General features: G+C 42.2%; 1 protein-coding gene across 2 annotated transcripts; it reads left to right on the forward strand.

The window, feature by feature from the left end:
• Nucleotides 1–8,308: 8,308 nt before the first annotated feature.
• MRGBP (MRG domain binding protein) lies at nt 8,309–17,240 on the forward strand. 2 transcript variants are annotated; one of them, XM_033153699.1, is made up of 6 exons: nt 8,309–8,762; nt 9,620–9,741; nt 11,284–11,365; nt 14,909–14,983; nt 15,954–16,084; nt 16,930–17,240. In XM_033153699.1, exons 1-6 carry the CDS (start codon nt 8,471–8,473, stop codon nt 16,975–16,977), a joined length of 750 nt encoding a protein of 249 aa, XP_033009590.1. In that variant the 5' UTR covers nt 8,309–8,470; the 3' UTR covers nt 16,978–17,240. The 2 variants fall into 2 exon arrangements, with proteins under 2 accessions (XP_033009590.1, XP_033009589.1); XM_033153698.1 differs by having other exon boundaries at nt 8,311–8,762; nt 15,954–16,972.
• Nucleotides 17,241–19,072: the final 1,832 nt, after the last annotated feature.

Below are 19,072 nucleotides of genomic sequence, written 5' to 3' on the forward strand. Positions count from 1 at the left end.
ACAATTAAATCCATTTGCTGTATTGCAGCTTTGGCCCCAAGTTAAGACTAAAACTTTTAAGCACCAGTCCATTTATAACTCAGGTCGAGTTCACATATCTGAAAGTCAGAAGTGCATAACCTGTAAAGTCTTGCAAAAGGGAAAAGGGGGGGGGGAGGCCTGTCTTCATCATGTTTGATGAGCATCATTACTGTTAATAGCATAATTAAGAGGTGCTTTTAGCACACAACAGTACCTCATTAAAACCGTCAGAGTGCAGCGAAGTGAGAATGCTGACTGATAGGTTTATCTATCAAGTTCTAATGAGGACATTATGTACCCTTACCCGCCACGAATCTTAAATAAATTGTGCCTTTGGGACAATCCAAAGACCAATGGCTTCTCACCTGGGTCTGGAACAGTAGTAACGTATGGAAGTGAGAGCTGGACCATAAAGAAGACTGGTCACCGAAGAATTGATGCTTTTGAATTATGGTGCTGGAGGAGACGCTTGAGAGTCCCATGGACTGCAAGAAGATCAAACCTATCCATTCTCAAAGAAATCAGCCCTGAGTGCTCACTAGAAGGGCAGATCCTGAAGTTGAGGCTCCAGTACTTTGGCCACCTCATGAGAAGAGAAGACTCCCTGGAAAAGACCCTGATGTTGGGAAAGATGGAGGGCACAAGGAGAAGGGGGCGACCGAGGACGAGATGGTTGGACAGTGTTCTCGAAGCGACTGCCATGAGTTTGGCCAAACTGCAGGAGGCAGTGAAAGATAGGCGTGCCTGGCGTCACGAAGAGTCGGACACGACTGAACGACTGAACAACAACAACAATTGGGACAATCCAAAGACCAATGGCTTCTCACCTGGGTCTGGAACAAGCAGAACTTAAGGGTCCAAATATGAGGTGGTCTCAATTAAAAAAGAAGAGGGCATTTCTATAACACTCGGATCGTAGAAGAAGAGGGGAACACCATTCACCAAGCCCACTCACTGTCAACCCCCAGCCTCTCCACAAGTGTGTCCCCCCCCCAACACACATATAGCAACGCCCATCTTCCAGCTTTTTGCTCAGGATCAAGTCCCCTAAGCCTAACGGAAAAACTACAGTTCCCATCACTCCTAGCACTTGGATTGACTCTATAGCAGCATGCCAGGGGGGAGGGGGGAGGAGAGAGACTTCCCTCTATTTCTCCCATGGAAACAAGGGAGATATTTAGGGTGGGTGGAAGGGAGTGACTGGGTGAGGAAGACAGAGGGGAAGGACTTGGCTTGGAGCATAAACCTGAAGTTCCAGGATGCAATTGAATCGCTTCTGCAAAATAGCAACAGTCCAGAGGCATCCTTTGTTTCTTGTCTCTTGAGAAGTTGCGCGTGCAAGGGGAATAATACAACGGCTAGCGATTTTGGAATATATCAAATACCTGTGCAAAAACAATCATGAGTGTAGTGAATTTTACCCGCCACATCTAATGCCAGCCGCAGAAGTCTTGAGGGGGAGCTTCCTAGGTCTCTGTCAGTAGCCACAATGGAAAGCCAAAAGAATTTAGACTAGTTACAGGTAGGTAGCCGTGTTGGTCTGCCGTGGTCAAAAAAAATAATTAAAAAAAATGCTTCCAGTAGCACCTTAGAGACCAACTAAGTTTGGGTTTTTAAAAAAATAAAAAATAAAAACAATTTTATTTATTCAAATTCATACAGAGAAAAAAGATAAAAACAAGACAAACACGAAAATCACAAAAAAATCCATTACATTTATCAATCCTAATCCCTTTATCCCACCCTCCCCACTCCCCCTCGCCCATGTGTGATCTCATTAAGTCAATGTTTCACTTTCTCATGTTTATCTGTGTTACTCATTACAGTGTTACTGTCCTATACCTTTTATATTCCTTCTTATTTACCCCTGCACGTTTTACTCCAAATCTACCAAAATATCAATTCCAGAGCACTGTACTGTCATATAATCCTTCACTCCTTGCCATTCCTTTATTATTTCTTGGTTTGAACGACCTCTAATATTTGCCATTAATTTTGCCAATTCATTTTACTTCTCCGCTCTACTATTGTTGGGATTTTCTCCCCTTTCCAATTTTTCTCTATTAATAATCTGGCCGCAGCTGTGGCGTATAGAAATACATTTCTCTTATTTTGGGGGATCTCGTCTGATATCAATCCTAATAAAAAAAGATTCTGGTTCCTTTGTAAATGTGATCTTCTTGCAAATATATTTTTATTTTCAAAAGTAAACAAAACTTAACACACATTTGCCAAATACAATTTTTACAATATTACAAGAACTCCGCCGAGTTTTGACTTCCCTCCTTCTCTACTTTAGTTTTCTTAATTTACATCATTCGTCCGCTTTCCCTTAAATCTCCGATTCTATTTTACCTATTACAATACCTCCATCTTGATCATACTTTTCTGCTAGGTTGCAAGTGTTCTGTCACACCTGTTAGTGATTTACATAATTATAGACTTCTAAATATTTCAAAAATTTACTCCAATCAGCTAAATGTGATCTTAAATAGTTTTTTTTTTAACTCCTCGTATATCTCGTTCTAGAATCTGTTTATAACCTTACATCCCCACCATAAGTGATAAAATGTGCCCACCTCCTTTTTGCATTTCCAGCACTGATTGGATTATTTTATATATATATATATTGATAATTTTTCCAGATGAACATTTTTAGCATATTTTCTTTTATTGTTGAGCAGGCCGTGAAGTGCATATCTCTCCTCCATATTTCAAACTCAATTGTACGTCCAACATCCCTTGCCCATTTGATCATTACCTCTTTAGTTGTTTCGTCTTTGAGCTCCCATTCTAGCAACAATCTATAAATTCTGGAAATAATCTTTCTCTTGGGTTGAATTAGCTCACTCTGTAATTTAGATACACTTTGTTCGAATCCCCTTTTTTTAAATCTTGTTTGAATCTCTGAGCTAATTGGTGATATTGAAGCCAACTGCTACAATAATTACTAACCTCCCTGTATGGTTTTAATTTGATATCCCCTTCTTCTTCAAATACTAACTGTTCATATGTGGGCCATCTTATTTCAGAATTTATTTTCTTCATTGAAATAGCTTCCAATGGTGACACCCATTTTGGTACTTTCGGTTCTAAGAGCCATTTGTATTTTACCCATACAGTGGTGCCCCGCTAGACGAAAATAATTCGTTCTACGAGTTTTTTTGTAGAGTGATTTTTTTTTCTAGCGAAGCGGCAATGGAGCGCAGAGGTTTTCGTGCCCCCCCCAAAAAATTTGTCTTGCGAGGCAGCCCCATAGACTTTTTCGTCTTGCGGGGCAGCCTCCCGCTAGACAAATGCCTTCATCTAGCGAGTTTTTCGTCTAGCGAGGCATTCGTCTAGCAGGGCACCACTGTACTTTATATAGGGGTTTTCTTATTGCTGGAAATTGTAACTCTGTGGGGAGTAAACTAGAGGGGGAATGGGTTTTCACTGTGCTTTAAAGGCGTAGCGTGCACAAATTGCTGCTACTTTCCTTTGGAGAGAAGAAGAAGAAGAAGAGGAGGAGGAGGAGGAGGAGGAGGAGGAGGAGGAGGAGGAGGAGGAGGAGGAGATTGGATTTGATATCCCGCTTTATCACCACCCGAAGGAGTCTCAAAGTGGCTAACAATCTCCTTTCCCTTCCTCCCCCACAACAAACACTCTGCGATGTGAGAGGGGCTGAGAGACTTCAAAGAAGTGTGACTGGCCCAAGGTCACCCAGCAACTGCATGTGGAGGAGCGGAGACGCGAACACGGTTCACCAGATTATGAGTCTACCGCTCTTAACCACTACACCACACTGGCTCTAAGCCAATGTCAGGCTAGCATGCTGATGCACGCCAAAGGTTGGCCAGAGACAAACAATGATAAAAAGAGATGACTCCCACCAATGAATCACCATGGACAGTGCCCATATACCTGAGATTAGGAAGCCAGCGCCTAGGGGATATGAGTTTCCAACAAGACCTGATCTCTGGAACCTAAATCACCAATTATAATTAAGTCTTGATTCAGATCATTGATGCTATGCATATTCAGGTACCCCTGAATCCATTTATTACAATTAATATAGGCACAACCCACTTTACTCAGTTCAGTATGCAGGGTCAAAGAATACTATATATATTTTATTGCAATGCTTGGTTTGTGGTTTGGATTTTTTGAATTGTGGCTTTGCTTGAATGCCCATTTTGCATTCATCGAGGTTAGGAACACCCTACACTTTCCCAGTCACCACCCTCTAATTTTATCTCTTACATTGAGAGTAACCCCGAGGGAGGAGTAAATAAAAGAGAAGCACTGCCATACTATCCTGTCTTTTTTAAGAGTAGTTTTAGCACTGTACAGTAGTCCTTCATTATACCTAGTAAGGTCAGGTGTTAAAACTTTTCGGGTGCTCGAAAACAAAGCTGTATTTATTTGTTATGGATTTTTTCCCTTTCTGTTTATTAACTTCTCTGTGCAGTTGTCAGGAGATGCATTCTGAATTCTGATACTGCAAAACAGATCAATTCCTTACTGCTGTGCAATATTTCACTGAAATGCAACAGTGTTCCCGAGAGAGGTGTAAAATATGTCGGAGAGGGAGCAGAATAAAAGATAACGCATCTTTTAAAATGTCATATGCATTAGGATGGAGGCTTCAAAGACAGCTGTGTAAAATGAGTATGGTTATCTATCCAAGAACGAAATTATGAACTGTGAACTTTTAAAACCCAGTCAGCATATGACACAGAATTACATTAAAATATAGCATCTGCGGCAAATAGATGTTCATAACACTGACGTAAAAAACTTGCAGATCCATCTCTTCCATTTTGCACTCCTGTCTAGAATTCAGATAAATTGCACATTCATAAACAAGAGCACTTCGTTTAGGTTTAGCATACTGCATTTAGAAGTCTGACGTTTCTCCATTTGTGATGTTTAGCTGACTCACTCATGGTTTCATTGTTTTAGAGGAAACTGTCACCTTGACAGGCAAGTTCTTCTGAAGTATGAATTACCCTTCGTTGCAAATGGAGGGGTTGTGTTTGTCGACTGTTACCCTTACAGACTGCTGTTGTTTTCTGGTGGGATTCGGTCATGTACCCACAAATTCAGGTTGTGCAATTAAAGTTCATTTGGAATACTTCTGCAACAAGCCTGTTTCCCCTTTAAAAAAACCAGACTTCTTATTAAGATCGTTTGGCAAAAATGGAGCGTGCATCTTTTGGAGTTCATTACCTCCCCAAAGTCTGTTTCTAAGATACCAGATATATTTGTGCTGGTTATTTTTTCTAATGTCAGACGGTGGATTAAGGTTTCAAATTAATAACCAGCCATGGGAGCAACTGATCTCCTAAACAACAGAGGCTTTGCTTATATGCCTAATAAGAAAAAGAAACAGAGGAACAGGGCATAACATGTGGATTATAGAGTAATAATTCTGCTTTTACTGTGAGCACTTACTGCAACAATTTGCTTACACTGAGCAGAAAGGGGTAAATGCATGCCACATAAAGTAACAATTAATACCCTAAACCCAAGCTTTTGTACTGGCACATCTGTCTGTATTATATAACTGGTAAGTCAGTTGCTACCTGCTTCTTGGGAGAAAAGTAATGACCAACCTAGATAGCATCTTAAAAAGCAGAGACATCACCTTGCTGACAAAGGTCTGTATAGTTAAAACTATGGTTTTCCCAATAGTGATGTATGGAAGTAAGAGCTGGACCATAAAGAAGGCTGATCGCTGAAGAATGGATGCTTTTGAATTATGGTGCTGGGTGAGACTCTTGAGAGTCCCATGGACTGCAAGAAGATCAAACCTATCCATTCTGAAGGAAATCAGCCCTGAGTGCTCACTGGAAGGACAGATCCTGAAGTTGAGGCTCCAATACTTTGGCCACCTCATGAGAAGAGAAGACTCCCTGGAAAAGACCCTGATGTTGGGAAAGATGGAGGGCACAAGGAGAAGGGGACGGCAGAGGATGAGATGGTTGGACAGTGTTCTCGAAGCTACTAACATGAGTTTGACCAGACTGCAGGAGGCAGTGGAAGATAGGAGTGCCTGGCATGCTCTGGTCCATGGGGTCACGAAGAGTCGGACACGACTAAACAACTACTACGGTACTAGTAGTACTAACAAAGAACATATCCTTGCCAGTTCTTTGCATTCCAGGCCAAGTCTTGTGCAGAATTCGGAAGCCAGTTTGCTCACCTGGGCAAGACGGTCTGAGCACACAACACCAATCCTGGCCCGACTAGCAGTAGCTACCAATTACCGGTAGTTTTCGGGCCCAATTCAAAGCGCTGGTTTTGACCTATAAAGCCTTTTAAAATGCATCTCAGGACCCCAAAACCTCAAGCACCACCATATGAAACAAGCCAGACCCTACAACCATCTTCTGAGGCCCTTCTTCATGTGCCCCCTCAGTGGAAAGTCTGGAGGGTGGAAGCATGAGAGCGGGGCCTTTTCAGTGTTGGCTCCCTGCTTATGGAATGCTTTCCCCAGGGAAGTTCACCAGGTTCCATTGTTAAGTATCTATAGGCATCAGGTGAAAACATTATTTTTTTCCACCAGGCCACTGACCTTTAATTATACATAGCTTTTGTAAGTGGGTGGGATGCTTTAATCTATTTAAAAATAGAACTGCATTCTATATTTTTCTTTGCTTTCTTTTTTCTCAATTTTTATGTATATACTTGCTTATTTTTACTGTAAGTACAGTACTTACTTCAGTAAGTATGTTAAATTTAAAAAACAAAACAAAACACAGTGAGCAGGCTAGGAACACCAATGCAATAGTAACTAAGCTTGTAATCCTGTATAGTCTGACTGCTAAAATTGCATTCTCTTGAATGAGACTCAATGCAAACTCCTCTGAATCAAATCAGTCTCAAAGTTGGCATTTCCATCCTGTAATGGAAAGGAGATGGTCTTCTGAGATCATGTATGCCTCGGACACATGCCTGCATTTAGGTAACCACCGAAAGTGGGGACGCATCACAAAGAAGAAACAGTTTTGCAAGGAATTTCCCTATGATAACGTAACATAAGGATGCAGACAAGTGCTATGATTTCAATAGAAACTAGAAAGTCTATGGCAGGGAGACCTGCATGCCTGCTCAGTTTGCTATCCAAATGCTTATTTGGATAAGAAATTTCAAGGTCGTTTCCCATTCTCCCTTCTTAGGTTTTTTTTAAATCTTTAAAGGAGACAGCCCTTCAGAGGGCTGAGAAGTTAGACTCCTAGCCTGCATCAAAAACGACGGAAAGCCATTCCCTGCCACTTCAAAACTATTGTTTTATTTGCATGCAGATTTACACATATTTAATCCATCAAGCTATTGATTAAAACTCAGTACAGTAATGTTTGAGAGAGGCAGCCCTAAGACACACACACTCTCCCACACAGTGTGACTGCCCTCAGAGCTGTTCAATGGCGAGGGAAATGCACTCTGCGCCTGCTCAGGAGCGCTCTTATCACAATTGTATGCACAACAATGAGAAGAAATAAAGAACAGGGGGAGTGAAAGCATTGTTTCTCTTGTTTTTCCTTTCTTTTTGCTATTGTGTACACATGCCGGTCGTGAAGCCTGCCAGGAAAGGACATAATCTCTCACTGTCACACACAAGTGAGAAGAAGTGTGTCAGTCAGCGAGCGAGCGAGAGATTATGCCAGCTTCATCCTGATTTTAATGCCGAGCTTTTACTGATTCTGGGGATAAAATTCCTTCCATGGCAGGCTTCTCAACTGGCATAGAACCATAGAAATGTAGAGTTGGAAGGGACCCCCGAGGGTCATCCAGTCCAACCCCCTGCAATGCAGCTAAAGCATCCATGACAGATGGCCACCCAACCTCTGCCTAAAAAGCCTCCAAGGAAGGAGAGTCCACAATCTCCCATGCCAGGTATATGTAATAACAGAAATAAAGGGAAAAGAGCGAAAAGAGCACACCCCCTTTGAACCCTTCCTTCCTTTCTATCTGCCTGTTTTTTCTCTCTCTTTCTGTGTCTATCTGATTTTTTTCTGCTTTTCTTTCTTTGTGTCTATCTGCTTGTTTTCTTTCTTTCTTTCTTTCTTTCTTTCTTTCTTTCTTTCTTTCTTTCTTTCTTTCTTTCTTTCTTTCTGTCTATTTGCCTGTTCTCTCTCTCTCTCTCTCTCTCTCTCTCTCTCTGTGTGTGTGTGTATTTTGCTTCCTTGGTTGTGGTCGTGCACACAACACGCCGCCCCCCGGGCAAAAGCGCTCCTGAGCCGGCGCAGAGTGCAATCCACCACCACCCCAGAAGACGTATGAAAAAAAGAGTCAGGGTCCTGAGCGAGGCCTTGAGCCCCGGGGGCACCTTCTTCCTCTCCCCCCGCGGAGAGGCATCTCCCCTCAGCTTCCCGCCCTCGGCCGCTTCCCTCGGGGAGGGAGGCCGACAGGGGACGCTCCGCTCTCGCCCGGCCCGCTCTCCGTGGAGGCGGAGGCGGCGGCGGCCATGGGCGAAGCGGAGAGCTCGGCGGCGGCGGTGGCGGCAGACGCGGTGTTGAAGGCCCCCTGCCCGGCCGCAGGGCCTGCGGCGCCCGTGTCAGCCGAGCCCGCCCCTCAAGCAGCGCCTGAGGAAGCGGCGTCGGCGGCGTCCAGCGTCTCCTCAGCGGCCTCGGCGATGACCGTCATGACGGTGGCGGCGGCTCCGCCTCCTCCTCCTCCGCCGCTGCCGGTGCCGGTGGTGTGGAGCCCCGAGGTGGAGGTGTGCCTCTTTCACGCCATGCTGGGCCACAAGCCCGTCGGTGAGGAGAAGGCGGCGGGTTGGGGGGGAGGGGTGGGGCGTAGGCCGCGGAACGCGCCTCGGACTCGAGTAGAGGCGCCGGCCGGGGACGAGAGCGCTGAAGGCGGGGTGACGCCTGTCAGGAGAAAGGGCATATAGAGAGGGGTGGGGGGAAGGGGACACACGCGCCTTATAGACTGTGAAGCGCCCTGACATCTACGGGAGAAGGGTGGTGTACATATTTAAAGATATTATTATTATTATTATTATTATTATTATTATCATCATCATTATCCATGGAGTCCCCTCGAAGCCATTTCCTGCGCCCTCCTTCTAAGAAAAAAGGACATAGACTTAAAATGGTTCGATCGCTTAGTTGTGATCTTTTATAGCCTGAGGTGGTTGGAGTGCTCTTTTAACATTCGTTTTACAAAACAGCGCTTTTTGCTTTTACCCAGAAGTAATGCTCACTGTGTTCAATAGGGCTGGATTCCTCCTACCTCCAAGTGTGCTTTAAGCTTGCAAACACTTGTTTCCCTAGTTTAAGATGTATGTAGCCCCGCCATGGATGCTTTGCTTGAGATTCCTGCATTTCACAGGGTTGGGCTAAATGACCTTTAGGGATAGCGTCCGACATTATAATTCTGTGATCAGCGTGAAAGATAAAGGGCATTAAGATGGGTCCCTGCCGCTAGGACTTCGCAGTCCGAAATAATCTGTGTTAGTGCAAGGAAGGGCATAGGGTGGGACCAAATTTTGGTTTATTATTTATAGTGCCGTCAGGGTGAATAGTGCTTTACAGGATTTTAATCAATTCTTTAAAAAAAAACCAACCCTCTCTGTATGTTTTCTGCTGCTCACTCCCTTCTGCCATTACAGGCGTGAATCGCCATTTTCACATGATCTGCATCCGAGATAAATTCAGCCAGAATATCGGCAGGCAGATTTCTTCCAAAGTCATCTGGGACCATTTAAGCACCATGTATGACATGCAAGCGCTGGTAAGTGTCTCCAGCCGAGAAACTGAGGCCGGTGCCTGAGATGCTCCTGCTACACAGGTCAGAGGCCCAACCCATATGTGCAGGTGCACCACAAGCAGAATCCGGTACCACTGTGTCCCCTATTAGTGCATGATCTCCTGATTAAAGGGAAACAATTTGCTGTGTTGCTGATCCTCCCATTCCCTCTGTACGGTGCAAATAAGGCCTAAGTGAGATGATCTCTTGTGAACGGCTTTTTCCCGCCTTCAGGTAGATTCTGAGGCATCCATCTGGCATGTGGAAGCTGCTCACACAGAGTAAAGGTAAAGGGACCCCTGACTATTAGGTCCAGTCGCCAACAACTCTGGGGTTGCGGCGCTCATCTCGCTTTACTGGCCGAGGGAGCTGGCGTACAGCTTCTGGGTCATGTGACCAGCATGACTAAGCCGCTTCTGGCGAACCAGAGCAGCGCACGGAAACACAGTTTACCTTGCCACCGGAGCGGTACCTAAGAGTACAACATCCCAAAAAGCCATGGTCATGTTTGGTTGGACGCTCTGGTCCTGGCAAATTGTGATAGGGTTACAGGGTGCAATATGTCCTAAATCTTTGCTGTCCTTGTTAGCATGGTTGCTGTCCACAGCAACTAGGCCTTATTAGCATCTAAGGGTTACAGTTTGTCATAAAGGCTTCATATTATCCCAGGAAGGTGCCTTAACTGATCAGTAACTTGCATGAGAGTCGGCACAGTTCTCTAGGGGAACCAAACTTCTTATATTGGTACAAGTGAATTAAGTCCTGGATTTTATTTCGCTTCTTTCCACAAAACCATTACTGAAAGGAAATAGCATCTTTGATACTTCTTTTTCATTTATCATTGTAATACACAAGAACCCAAATGGACAGCAGGTGTGTTTAATTTGTATTATCCATTCTTCCAGTTGATGGTCTGAAACATGTGGTTCATACTGATTTCACCGATGTTTATGTTATTCTGCTTTGCGTGGGCGTAGTTGACCAATGATATTTTTAAACGTGCATTTTTAAATAACTGCAGAATCTGATATGGCAGCTCTGTGCATTCTAATTGACACCAATTCTGTCCTTGCCCGGAACATGCCAAATTGCATATCTGAAACACTTGTTAAAAAAATTAAGCGGGGACTTACGTTTCTTTAGTTCTGGATGAACAGGTTTAAATTACTGTAGTTTTATTACGCAATTTCATTACAAAATAAAATATATTTCTTGTTGTCCCTGAAATGGAAGGGTAATTTCAATATTTTCTTTTGTTGTTGTTGGGTAAGAATTATGAATTGTATGTGATGACGATTACCTTTGCATTTGTTTAGCATATGGTTGGGTAACCTGTGGCCCTTCAGATGTTGTTAAGCTACAACTCCCCTTAGTCCTGGCTGTTGTGGCCTATGTCAGGGATGATGGATGTTGTAGTTCAGCTGCGTTCGGAGGGCCCCACGTTAGCCACCCTTGGTACAGAAAAATCTGAATCGTTGGTATAACCAAATTATTTATAGATTTCTTTCTCTTTAAAACATTTCTAAGCATGAATCTGAGATTCTTCCCTTCCCCAACTCAGAAAAAAACTTCAACCTCCCTGAAGAAATTATTCAAGAGGTAAAAGAAGGTGAGACCCAAAAGCAGTCTTAATAATAACAACACTACTTACTATTTATATACCACAGGCAAGATTTTATTCTAGGACATCCTCTTTCATGACCCAGTCTCTTTCAGTATACTCTGATGCCTTTTTACTCAGTGGTAAGTCCTGTTGTGTTCGGTGGGGCTGCCTTCCCAACAAGGATGCATAGAATTTTTTTAAAGAAATAGATCCCATTTGGTTTAAAGGGATGTAGCCCTGAGGAAGTGTACATACCCTCCAGATGTTGCTTGAGTACAACTGCTATCGTGTCCTATTGTGTTATTATTATGATTTGTTGTTTGTGAGCTGCTTTGGCATTCATTTGAATGAAAAGCAGCAGAGAAATATAATAAATCAAATCATCATTGGCCATGCTGGCAGGAGATGCTGGGGGTTGTAGCGAAGCAACACCAGGAGTTGGCTAGCCCGTAGTGTATAGGATTGCAGCCCAAAACCACTACACTGGGTGATGGTGATGATGATGACAACGAAATTTATATACCACCCTTCATCAAAAGATTACAGGGCGGCGTATCTCAGCGGTCAAACTAAATATTTTGCCTAAAATGCTTTTTTTGTTTCAATCGATCCCTGTTATAGGGAAAATAAGTTTTATCGAATCTTGGCAGAAGGAAATATCTAAATTTATCTGGTCCGGAAATAGACCAAGAATTAAACACATTCTTCTTAATATAGATCATAAAGAAAGAGGGGGATTTGGATTTGGTTTGCCCAATCTAAAGATATATTATGAAGCAGCGTGCCTTTCCTGGATAAAAGATTGGTGTCAGTTTAAAAACAATGATCTTTTGGATTTAGAAGGGCATGACAACCATTTCAGTTGGCATGCATATTTAAATTACGATAAGACAAGAGTGCATAAAGGTTTTACGGACCACATAATTAGAAACACATTATATAAGGTCTGGGAAAGGTACAAAGTGTTGCTAGAACCAGAAAACCCCATGTGGAATTCTCCGGTTGAAGCAAAGACCGTAAAGAAAAATATGATAGGAAACTGGCCAACATACAACTCCCCATTGGTAGAGGAAGATAACCAACTGAATCTTAGGAAATATGAACTTTCAAGCTGGCTTGATTATTACCAGCTACATGAAACCTTTAAACAAGATAAGAAAAATGGATTCTCTAAAGAACCATCTAAATTTGAAAAAGAAATATTAAATAATAACAACAAGATGATATCTTAAGATCTACCAAATCCTCCTGGGGTGGAAAACCCAAGAGGAAGAGGTTAAAGAAGTCATGATTAGATGGGCTCAAGACATCGGCCGCCCCATAATGTTAAGCGACTGGGAAAAACTCTGGAAAATAACCATGAAGTCCACTGCATGTTATAACATTAAAGAAAATACTGTATACTTAAGATGCAGTATAGATGGTACCTGTCACCATCAAAGCTTTCCAAAATGTATAAGAATATCGCCAATAATTGCTGGCGATGTGGAGTAAGCAATGGAGACATGTACCACAGGTGGTGGACTTGTAGAAAGATTAGAGAATTATGGAATCTGGTATATGAGGAACTTTTTTAAAAAGGGGGGGTTAACTTTCCTTTAAAAAAAAGTCAAGAGTCCTTCCTCTTGAGCATTATAGGATATTTCAGGAAAATTAAGAGATTTATTTCTATATGCCACAGCAGCGGCAAGAACTTTGATAGCGATGAACTGGAAGGGTGAAAACGCTCCAACTATAAGGGAATGGCAAAATATGCTACAGGAATATGCGGAAATGGATCAGCTGACGAATAATCTTAGAGGAAACACAAGACAAGCATTTGTGCTAAAATGGGGAAAATATAGAAAATATTTACAAAATAATAATAATGGTATAAAGTCCACGGTGGCTTTTGAGTGACCCTGGATCTGCAAAACGTGAATGAAATAAGCTAAGGTTACGCTCTGTTCTAAGAATGTATTAGAAAGGTTATAAAGGATATTCTAATAATGTTGGGTACATTCATAAGTGGAAAAGGTACGTTCATCAGAAAATGATTGGAAGTCCAAATACTTGTGTATTCGTTTTTTTCCCTTTCCTTTTTTTCTTTCATTTCTTTCTTTTTCTTTTTTGTGTATACTTTTTGTATAAAAAGTATAAAGTTGAATGTATATAAACTATTATTTTGTTTGGTCAAAAATGTATAAAAAGCACTGTATGTTTGCTGTTAAGTTTTTCAATAAAGTATAAAATTTTCAGGGGGGGAGATTACAGGGCGGTTTACAATATAAAAACGCAACAATACATATCATAATAACAATCAAAAATAACACCCCCATAGAGTTTAAAAGGCCAGAGATTGTTTAATTAGCCAAAGGCCTGGACGAATTCTGTGAAGATATTCAAATCTGGATTGCTTTTTAATGCTTCTATTTAAGAAAAATGGAAAGCAGACACAAATGTATTCAAAATTTGAACTATTTTGATTGGTGCTTCAGTAAGCAACGAAAGAATAATGAGACCGAATATTGATGGAATCTGGACTGAATTTGGGTTGTGGGTGTTCACATTTTTTAGAAAATGATTCAACAGATATCAGTTGGGTATCGCTAGGTTTTAAAATATTTTTTAAAGCTCCCCCCACTTTTTCTTTTTCTTTTGTACTCTTGCCTTTTCAGTAGTGGAGCAATTCCAGAACTGTCTGTTGGGAAGAGCATTCTGTTTAAAATCAAAGAAAAGCAAAATGCAATCGTTTGCAGATATATATTAACAAAGCAGTCCAAGCCCCCTTTATGTCAGTTTGAGGGGGTGGTTCAGTTGAGTAGAGGGGCCCTCCAGCAGATGAGTCAGCCAGCTGCAGAACAGGCAGGTGGGAGGTCACTGGCATCCTCACCAATGTATGCCAGTAGAACACCCTGATACAGGATGTTTTGAGAGCAGGGAGAAAATTGGCCCAAACAGCCCAGGATCTGCTAGATCCTGAGACAGTCACACTGCTGTCACCCAATGGCATGAGGCCTGATCTGGAGCTGGTATGGGGGTTTCCAGCTCACACCCACCCACCCAGAAATAAAAAAAACAATTGTTGCTACGAGCAGCTGGGCTGCAGATGTAGCAGAGGCTATGCTGCTCTACACATTCCTGCCAACAAGGGGTTGAGGTTTGGATTGCACCCACAAATCAGTAGCCTTTACACCTCATTTGCAGAGGTAATTTTTAATTGCTTGGAATGGTTGAGGTGGATGTACTCTCAATATGAAAAAATATTGCATATTTATATTCACAAGTTTCAAAAGAAAACACCATCTGTTCTTGCATGATAGCTCCCTTATCATTTCTTTCCATTTTTCTACCTCAGTTGCTGTTGTCAGCTTACTGCTTGAAACAATCTAGTTTTGCTTCCTAAGTGATTTAAAATAGCCTTATTGGGAGCCGGGGGCTGTTGGCAATGACTGATCCCTTTAATTCAGTGCATATTGCTGCCATGAGCATGCCTGAAGAAGTAAAGAGGAAATTGAATTTGAATCAGTGCCATCTTCACCTTCACTCCACTCATAATCATTCCCACAGGTAAAGTGATGATTGAAGATGACGTGAAAGAAGAGATAAAGGAAGAGATGGAATCGCACGCAGGTCCTGAAGAAGGTATGAGTTATTCATTTTAGCATATGAAAATGATGTGTCATCCGTAGGCCTGCTTCACTCATCACTCTTAAGCCATAGTCAAAACAAAATAAAAAAAATTCTTTCCAGTAGCACCTTAGAGACCAACTAAGTTTGTTCTTGGTATGAGCTTCCGTGTGCATGCACACTTCTTCAGATACACATGTCCCTTCTTCAGATACACATGTCCCTTCTCCCCAGCTGGCTTTAAAGCAAGGGGGGAGAACCGCTAGCGCAGCGCACAGCATCAGGGTGGCTCTCCCCTTCTGGGCCGCTAGGTCCCACTCACCGCATTCAGCAAGAGGCGGGGGTGGCAGCGGAGCAGATGCTGCTGGATCCTCCCCGCAGCCTCCGTTCGCTAAAACAAGTCTGCTTTTGCGAACGGAGGCTGCGGGAAGGAACGAGCAGCATCTCCGCTGCCCACCACCGCCTCTCGCCGCTTGCTTGACATGGAGTGAAAAAGTGTGTCTTGTGGAGCGAAAAATACGGTATATTGAAACAGCGCATTCGGTTTTTGGAAGTTCTCCATCAGTTTTGCTCCATCTATGCTTTCATGATTATTTTTTATTTCATAAAATTTGTATACCACATGATTGTAAGGGAAAGCATCAAAGTGGTGTGCAAAAATGTGATCATGAGATTCTTGAGAGCACCCCCAGTTCTTTCAGAAGTGTTCAGAATATTGTTCCAATGCAACCTCAAGATCAGGGGCTGAGAAGTATTTTCATGGAGCAGACAAACTCCAGATCAGACCTTTAATATTTTGTTTTGTAGCTTTAATGGGGGGCATTTTTTGCTATTCTGCAAAGAGCTTGTATTTCCATTTTTTTAAAAAAAGTTGGCCCACCTGCCCATTGGGCAGGGCTCGCATGCATCTGACTTTGCCTTGGATCATGGCCATAATGTGATGGATGCCATTTGATGCATAATCTTTCATTTAATTCTCTTTCAGTATATGCATCTATGGGAAGCCTGGCCAAAGCATCTGAGAAACCAAGCAGTAAGGAGAAAGAGAGAAGCTCGTCTGAATCTGGATCCAAAGAAGGAGCAGATAAGAGAAAGCGGAACAGAGTCACTGAGAAGGTTTTGAACGCAAATAGCAATCCTTCCAGTCCAAGTGCTGCAAAACGGCGCAGAACATAAGCAGTGGCCGAGGAAGGCATAAGCATGTTTGAACAGTGGAGCCTAGGCAGCAAAGAGATTTTAGAGTCTAGTTAGCACAATGCGGGTGGAAATGAGAGATAAATGCCTGGGCTCTATTGGTTAGCATAGAACGGCGGAAAGGAGCTGAACAGTATCTTTAGCCTTACAACTTTGGGATGCATGGGAAGCTGGCAGCATTACAAACGTGTGTTTACTGAAAAAGTCAGGATGTGGCATTTTATTTTACCTACCAGTTGCACACTCTTGAATGGGATTCACCTAACCAGCCCCATTAGGGGAAGCCCAGCACAAGGACTGCTGCTTACACAGTGGGACTTTTCCTGCTCTCCTTCCTTCACATGCCTTCCAAAATTGAGAACCCCATTTCTTGTTTGCGGGGAGTTGGGCAATCATTCCATCGGGCAAGCTGTAATGCTTGCGGAGACAGAATGATTGGAAGAACGCGGCATTGAATTCCAACCTACGTGTTAAATATCCCTCTTGGAACAACCATTCATGGAAACACAGGACCATGGTTCTTGAATGGTTGGTTTCAACCTTGGGTGATGTTTGTATCTTGAGCTGCAGTTGCTAATTTTAGCGACGTAATAAGTGTCTTAAGTCGGTTACTGTTCTGTGAGAGTTAGTTCCAAATGTCACTGGGTCTGGCTGAATAAGTATGCACAAAATACAAACCACCTGCAAAATGAAGCAGGAACATTCTTTGCTTAAATTATTATCAGCTTTGCTTCTTCCAAACTGGAGGTATACATTTATTTTTTCAGATTGCCGAAGCAGAACAAAGGTCATTAAACATCTTAAAACCAGGATGAACAATTTCCTCATGTCTGGGCTACATATTCTCTCTAAGGAGGCTTAAAAGAAAATGTCATATATATATATTGGAAGGTTCAGCACAAACTGGTAAGAGTAGAAGAAATGGTGACTCTTGTCTTAACCACTTGTACTATATTAATGTCCTAGCTGCAAAGTCTTCAATGTGAGCACTTCCATTCAAGTAAGTGAAATCACTTGCATGAGAGGCATTTGCCAGATCAGGACAAATATATATATGTACAGTATGTATGTATGTATTTTATATTCATAATTTAATTCCTTTTTTAAAAAAAACATTATTTTTGCCAGGAATTCTTAAATGGAAGTGTTGAAAATGATCATTTTGTCTTGTTACTCTACTTCCAAAAGTAGTTTTCACTTAATGTTTTGGATTTGTATGCAGTTGCTAAAACCAGAGATCCAGTCATTCATCATTTCCTGATGATCAGATAGTAAAATTTCCTCTTATTTTACTGAAGTTGGGAAACATGTATTTTATAAAGAAAAACAAATCAAGCAAAGGAATGAAAAGGTAGCTGAAAAGCTACAGAGTTATGCATTTGTATTATCCTTTGCTATGCAATAAAGAGTTCCAGCCCACACTTCATATTGCAGTGTCTCTCATCCTAATTATCAGGGATATAGCAAACACTTTCATTCTACTGCATATACCAAGTTAGCTTTGTTCTAGACAAGAATCAATCTTCCCTGTATCCCAGCTTCTTAACTAAGATTCATCACAAACATCAGATGAAGAAATAAAACTGTATGTTCTTCCATCTCATTGGTGAGAATTGGGCCTATGATGAACTTTAGCATCAGGTTGTTCTGTAATTATAATGAAGCCCATGGTACACAGAGATGCTGTCATGTGCTTTTGAATTGCACATGGAGTGTGATGTGTGATCAGAGGATAAAGATTTCTAACAGTTGCTACCCAGCCCTGATAGTTTTGAGGGCAGTGGCCCAATCCAGCAATTCCATGCTTACTCCAAGCACCCTGTACACAAGGGCTGCTGTGAACCACAGCCCAAAGGAGGACTTGTGGGAGTCGTTTGGTGCAGGGATATCAAGGAAGGGTGTTAAAAACACCAGAGGGATCAGTTTTAGTGCTTTATTAAAGAAAGCTGTAGACTTGCAGCAAATCAGCCTGCCAGGCCTCTCAGCCTTTAAAGACATGGGACGGACACCGCAGCAAGGAGATGGCTTCTCCACACCCAAGCAAACATTAATACATTTATACACTAGGTAGCATACGTCACTTGGGCCAGGACTTCCCATCACCAGATGAGGGCATAGGTGCAAATGCCCTAATCTTACAGGCCTACTTTCTGGGCTCAGAGCCCAGTACCCCAAGCCCGCAGATAAGGATAGCATCAAAGCAAGCCAATTAGCTTATATCAAAGCAAGTGGATATAAACATATATGAGCTCATTGTTACAGCAACTACCAATTAATTGTGGGGTTATCTTGACTTCCAGGATAGGGATTGCAGGGAGGGTTTCTGGAACAGTTCACCTTTGCTTCAATGCAAGGGCTTCCTCCATTCACTTCGATGGGAGAGTGGAGCAGCTAAAACGGGATGCACATGGTGAGCTGTCCTCTGTTGTATGAACAGCAGCGCATATATAGAGAGGCTCTTATTTCAGGAGCATTGCCTTAAAAGGGCTTAAGTATTCAACAGCGTGGAATTTTAGTACCCTGAATTGCTAACTCCCTACTTTTTAGGCTCTCCACATGTCATGCCCTGCAAGAGCTCAAGTACCCATTCTCCATTCTAGAACAAGTCCACAAATTATGCAAAGTTCTGGGAAATGAACACATTTTAACTATTTTTTATAATATATACATTCAGATCATACAAGGTTTTAAGCACAAAGTGCCTAGATTCTACCAAAACAGTAACGACATTATTTTTAACTCTTCTGGAGTCTTAGTTGGGGAAAGGCCAACACTGAAGATTTATACGCTGCTAGATCATATTGAAGTTGACAAAGTTCTTTTAATATAGTTTGACTAACTATGGAAGCCTAGATAGAACAACTCAATAATTTAAGCCGATCCCTTAAGATGCCTGTGAATTTATTTTTA

The sequence above is a fragment of the Lacerta agilis genome, chromosome 6, assembly GCF_009819535.1.
Source record: "Lacerta agilis isolate rLacAgi1 chromosome 6, rLacAgi1.pri, whole genome shotgun sequence".
Lineage (NCBI taxonomy): Eukaryota > Metazoa > Chordata > Lepidosauria > Squamata > Lacertidae > Lacerta > Lacerta agilis.

Excerpts from the sequence above, each read along its gene's own strand:
- MRGBP (XM_033153698.1), top strand. The coding sequence starts at position 8,471 with ATGGGCGAAGCGGAGAGCTCGGCGGCGGCGGTGGCGGCAGACGCGGTG. Across the intron at positions 8,763-9,619 it reads GCTGGGCCACAAGCCCGTCG|GCGTGAATCGCCATTTTCAC; the intron begins GTGAGGAGAAGG and ends CTGCCATTACAG. Across the intron at positions 9,742-11,283 it reads TGTATGACATGCAAGCGCTG|CATGAATCTGAGATTCTTCC; the intron begins GTAAGTGTCTCC and ends AACATTTCTAAG.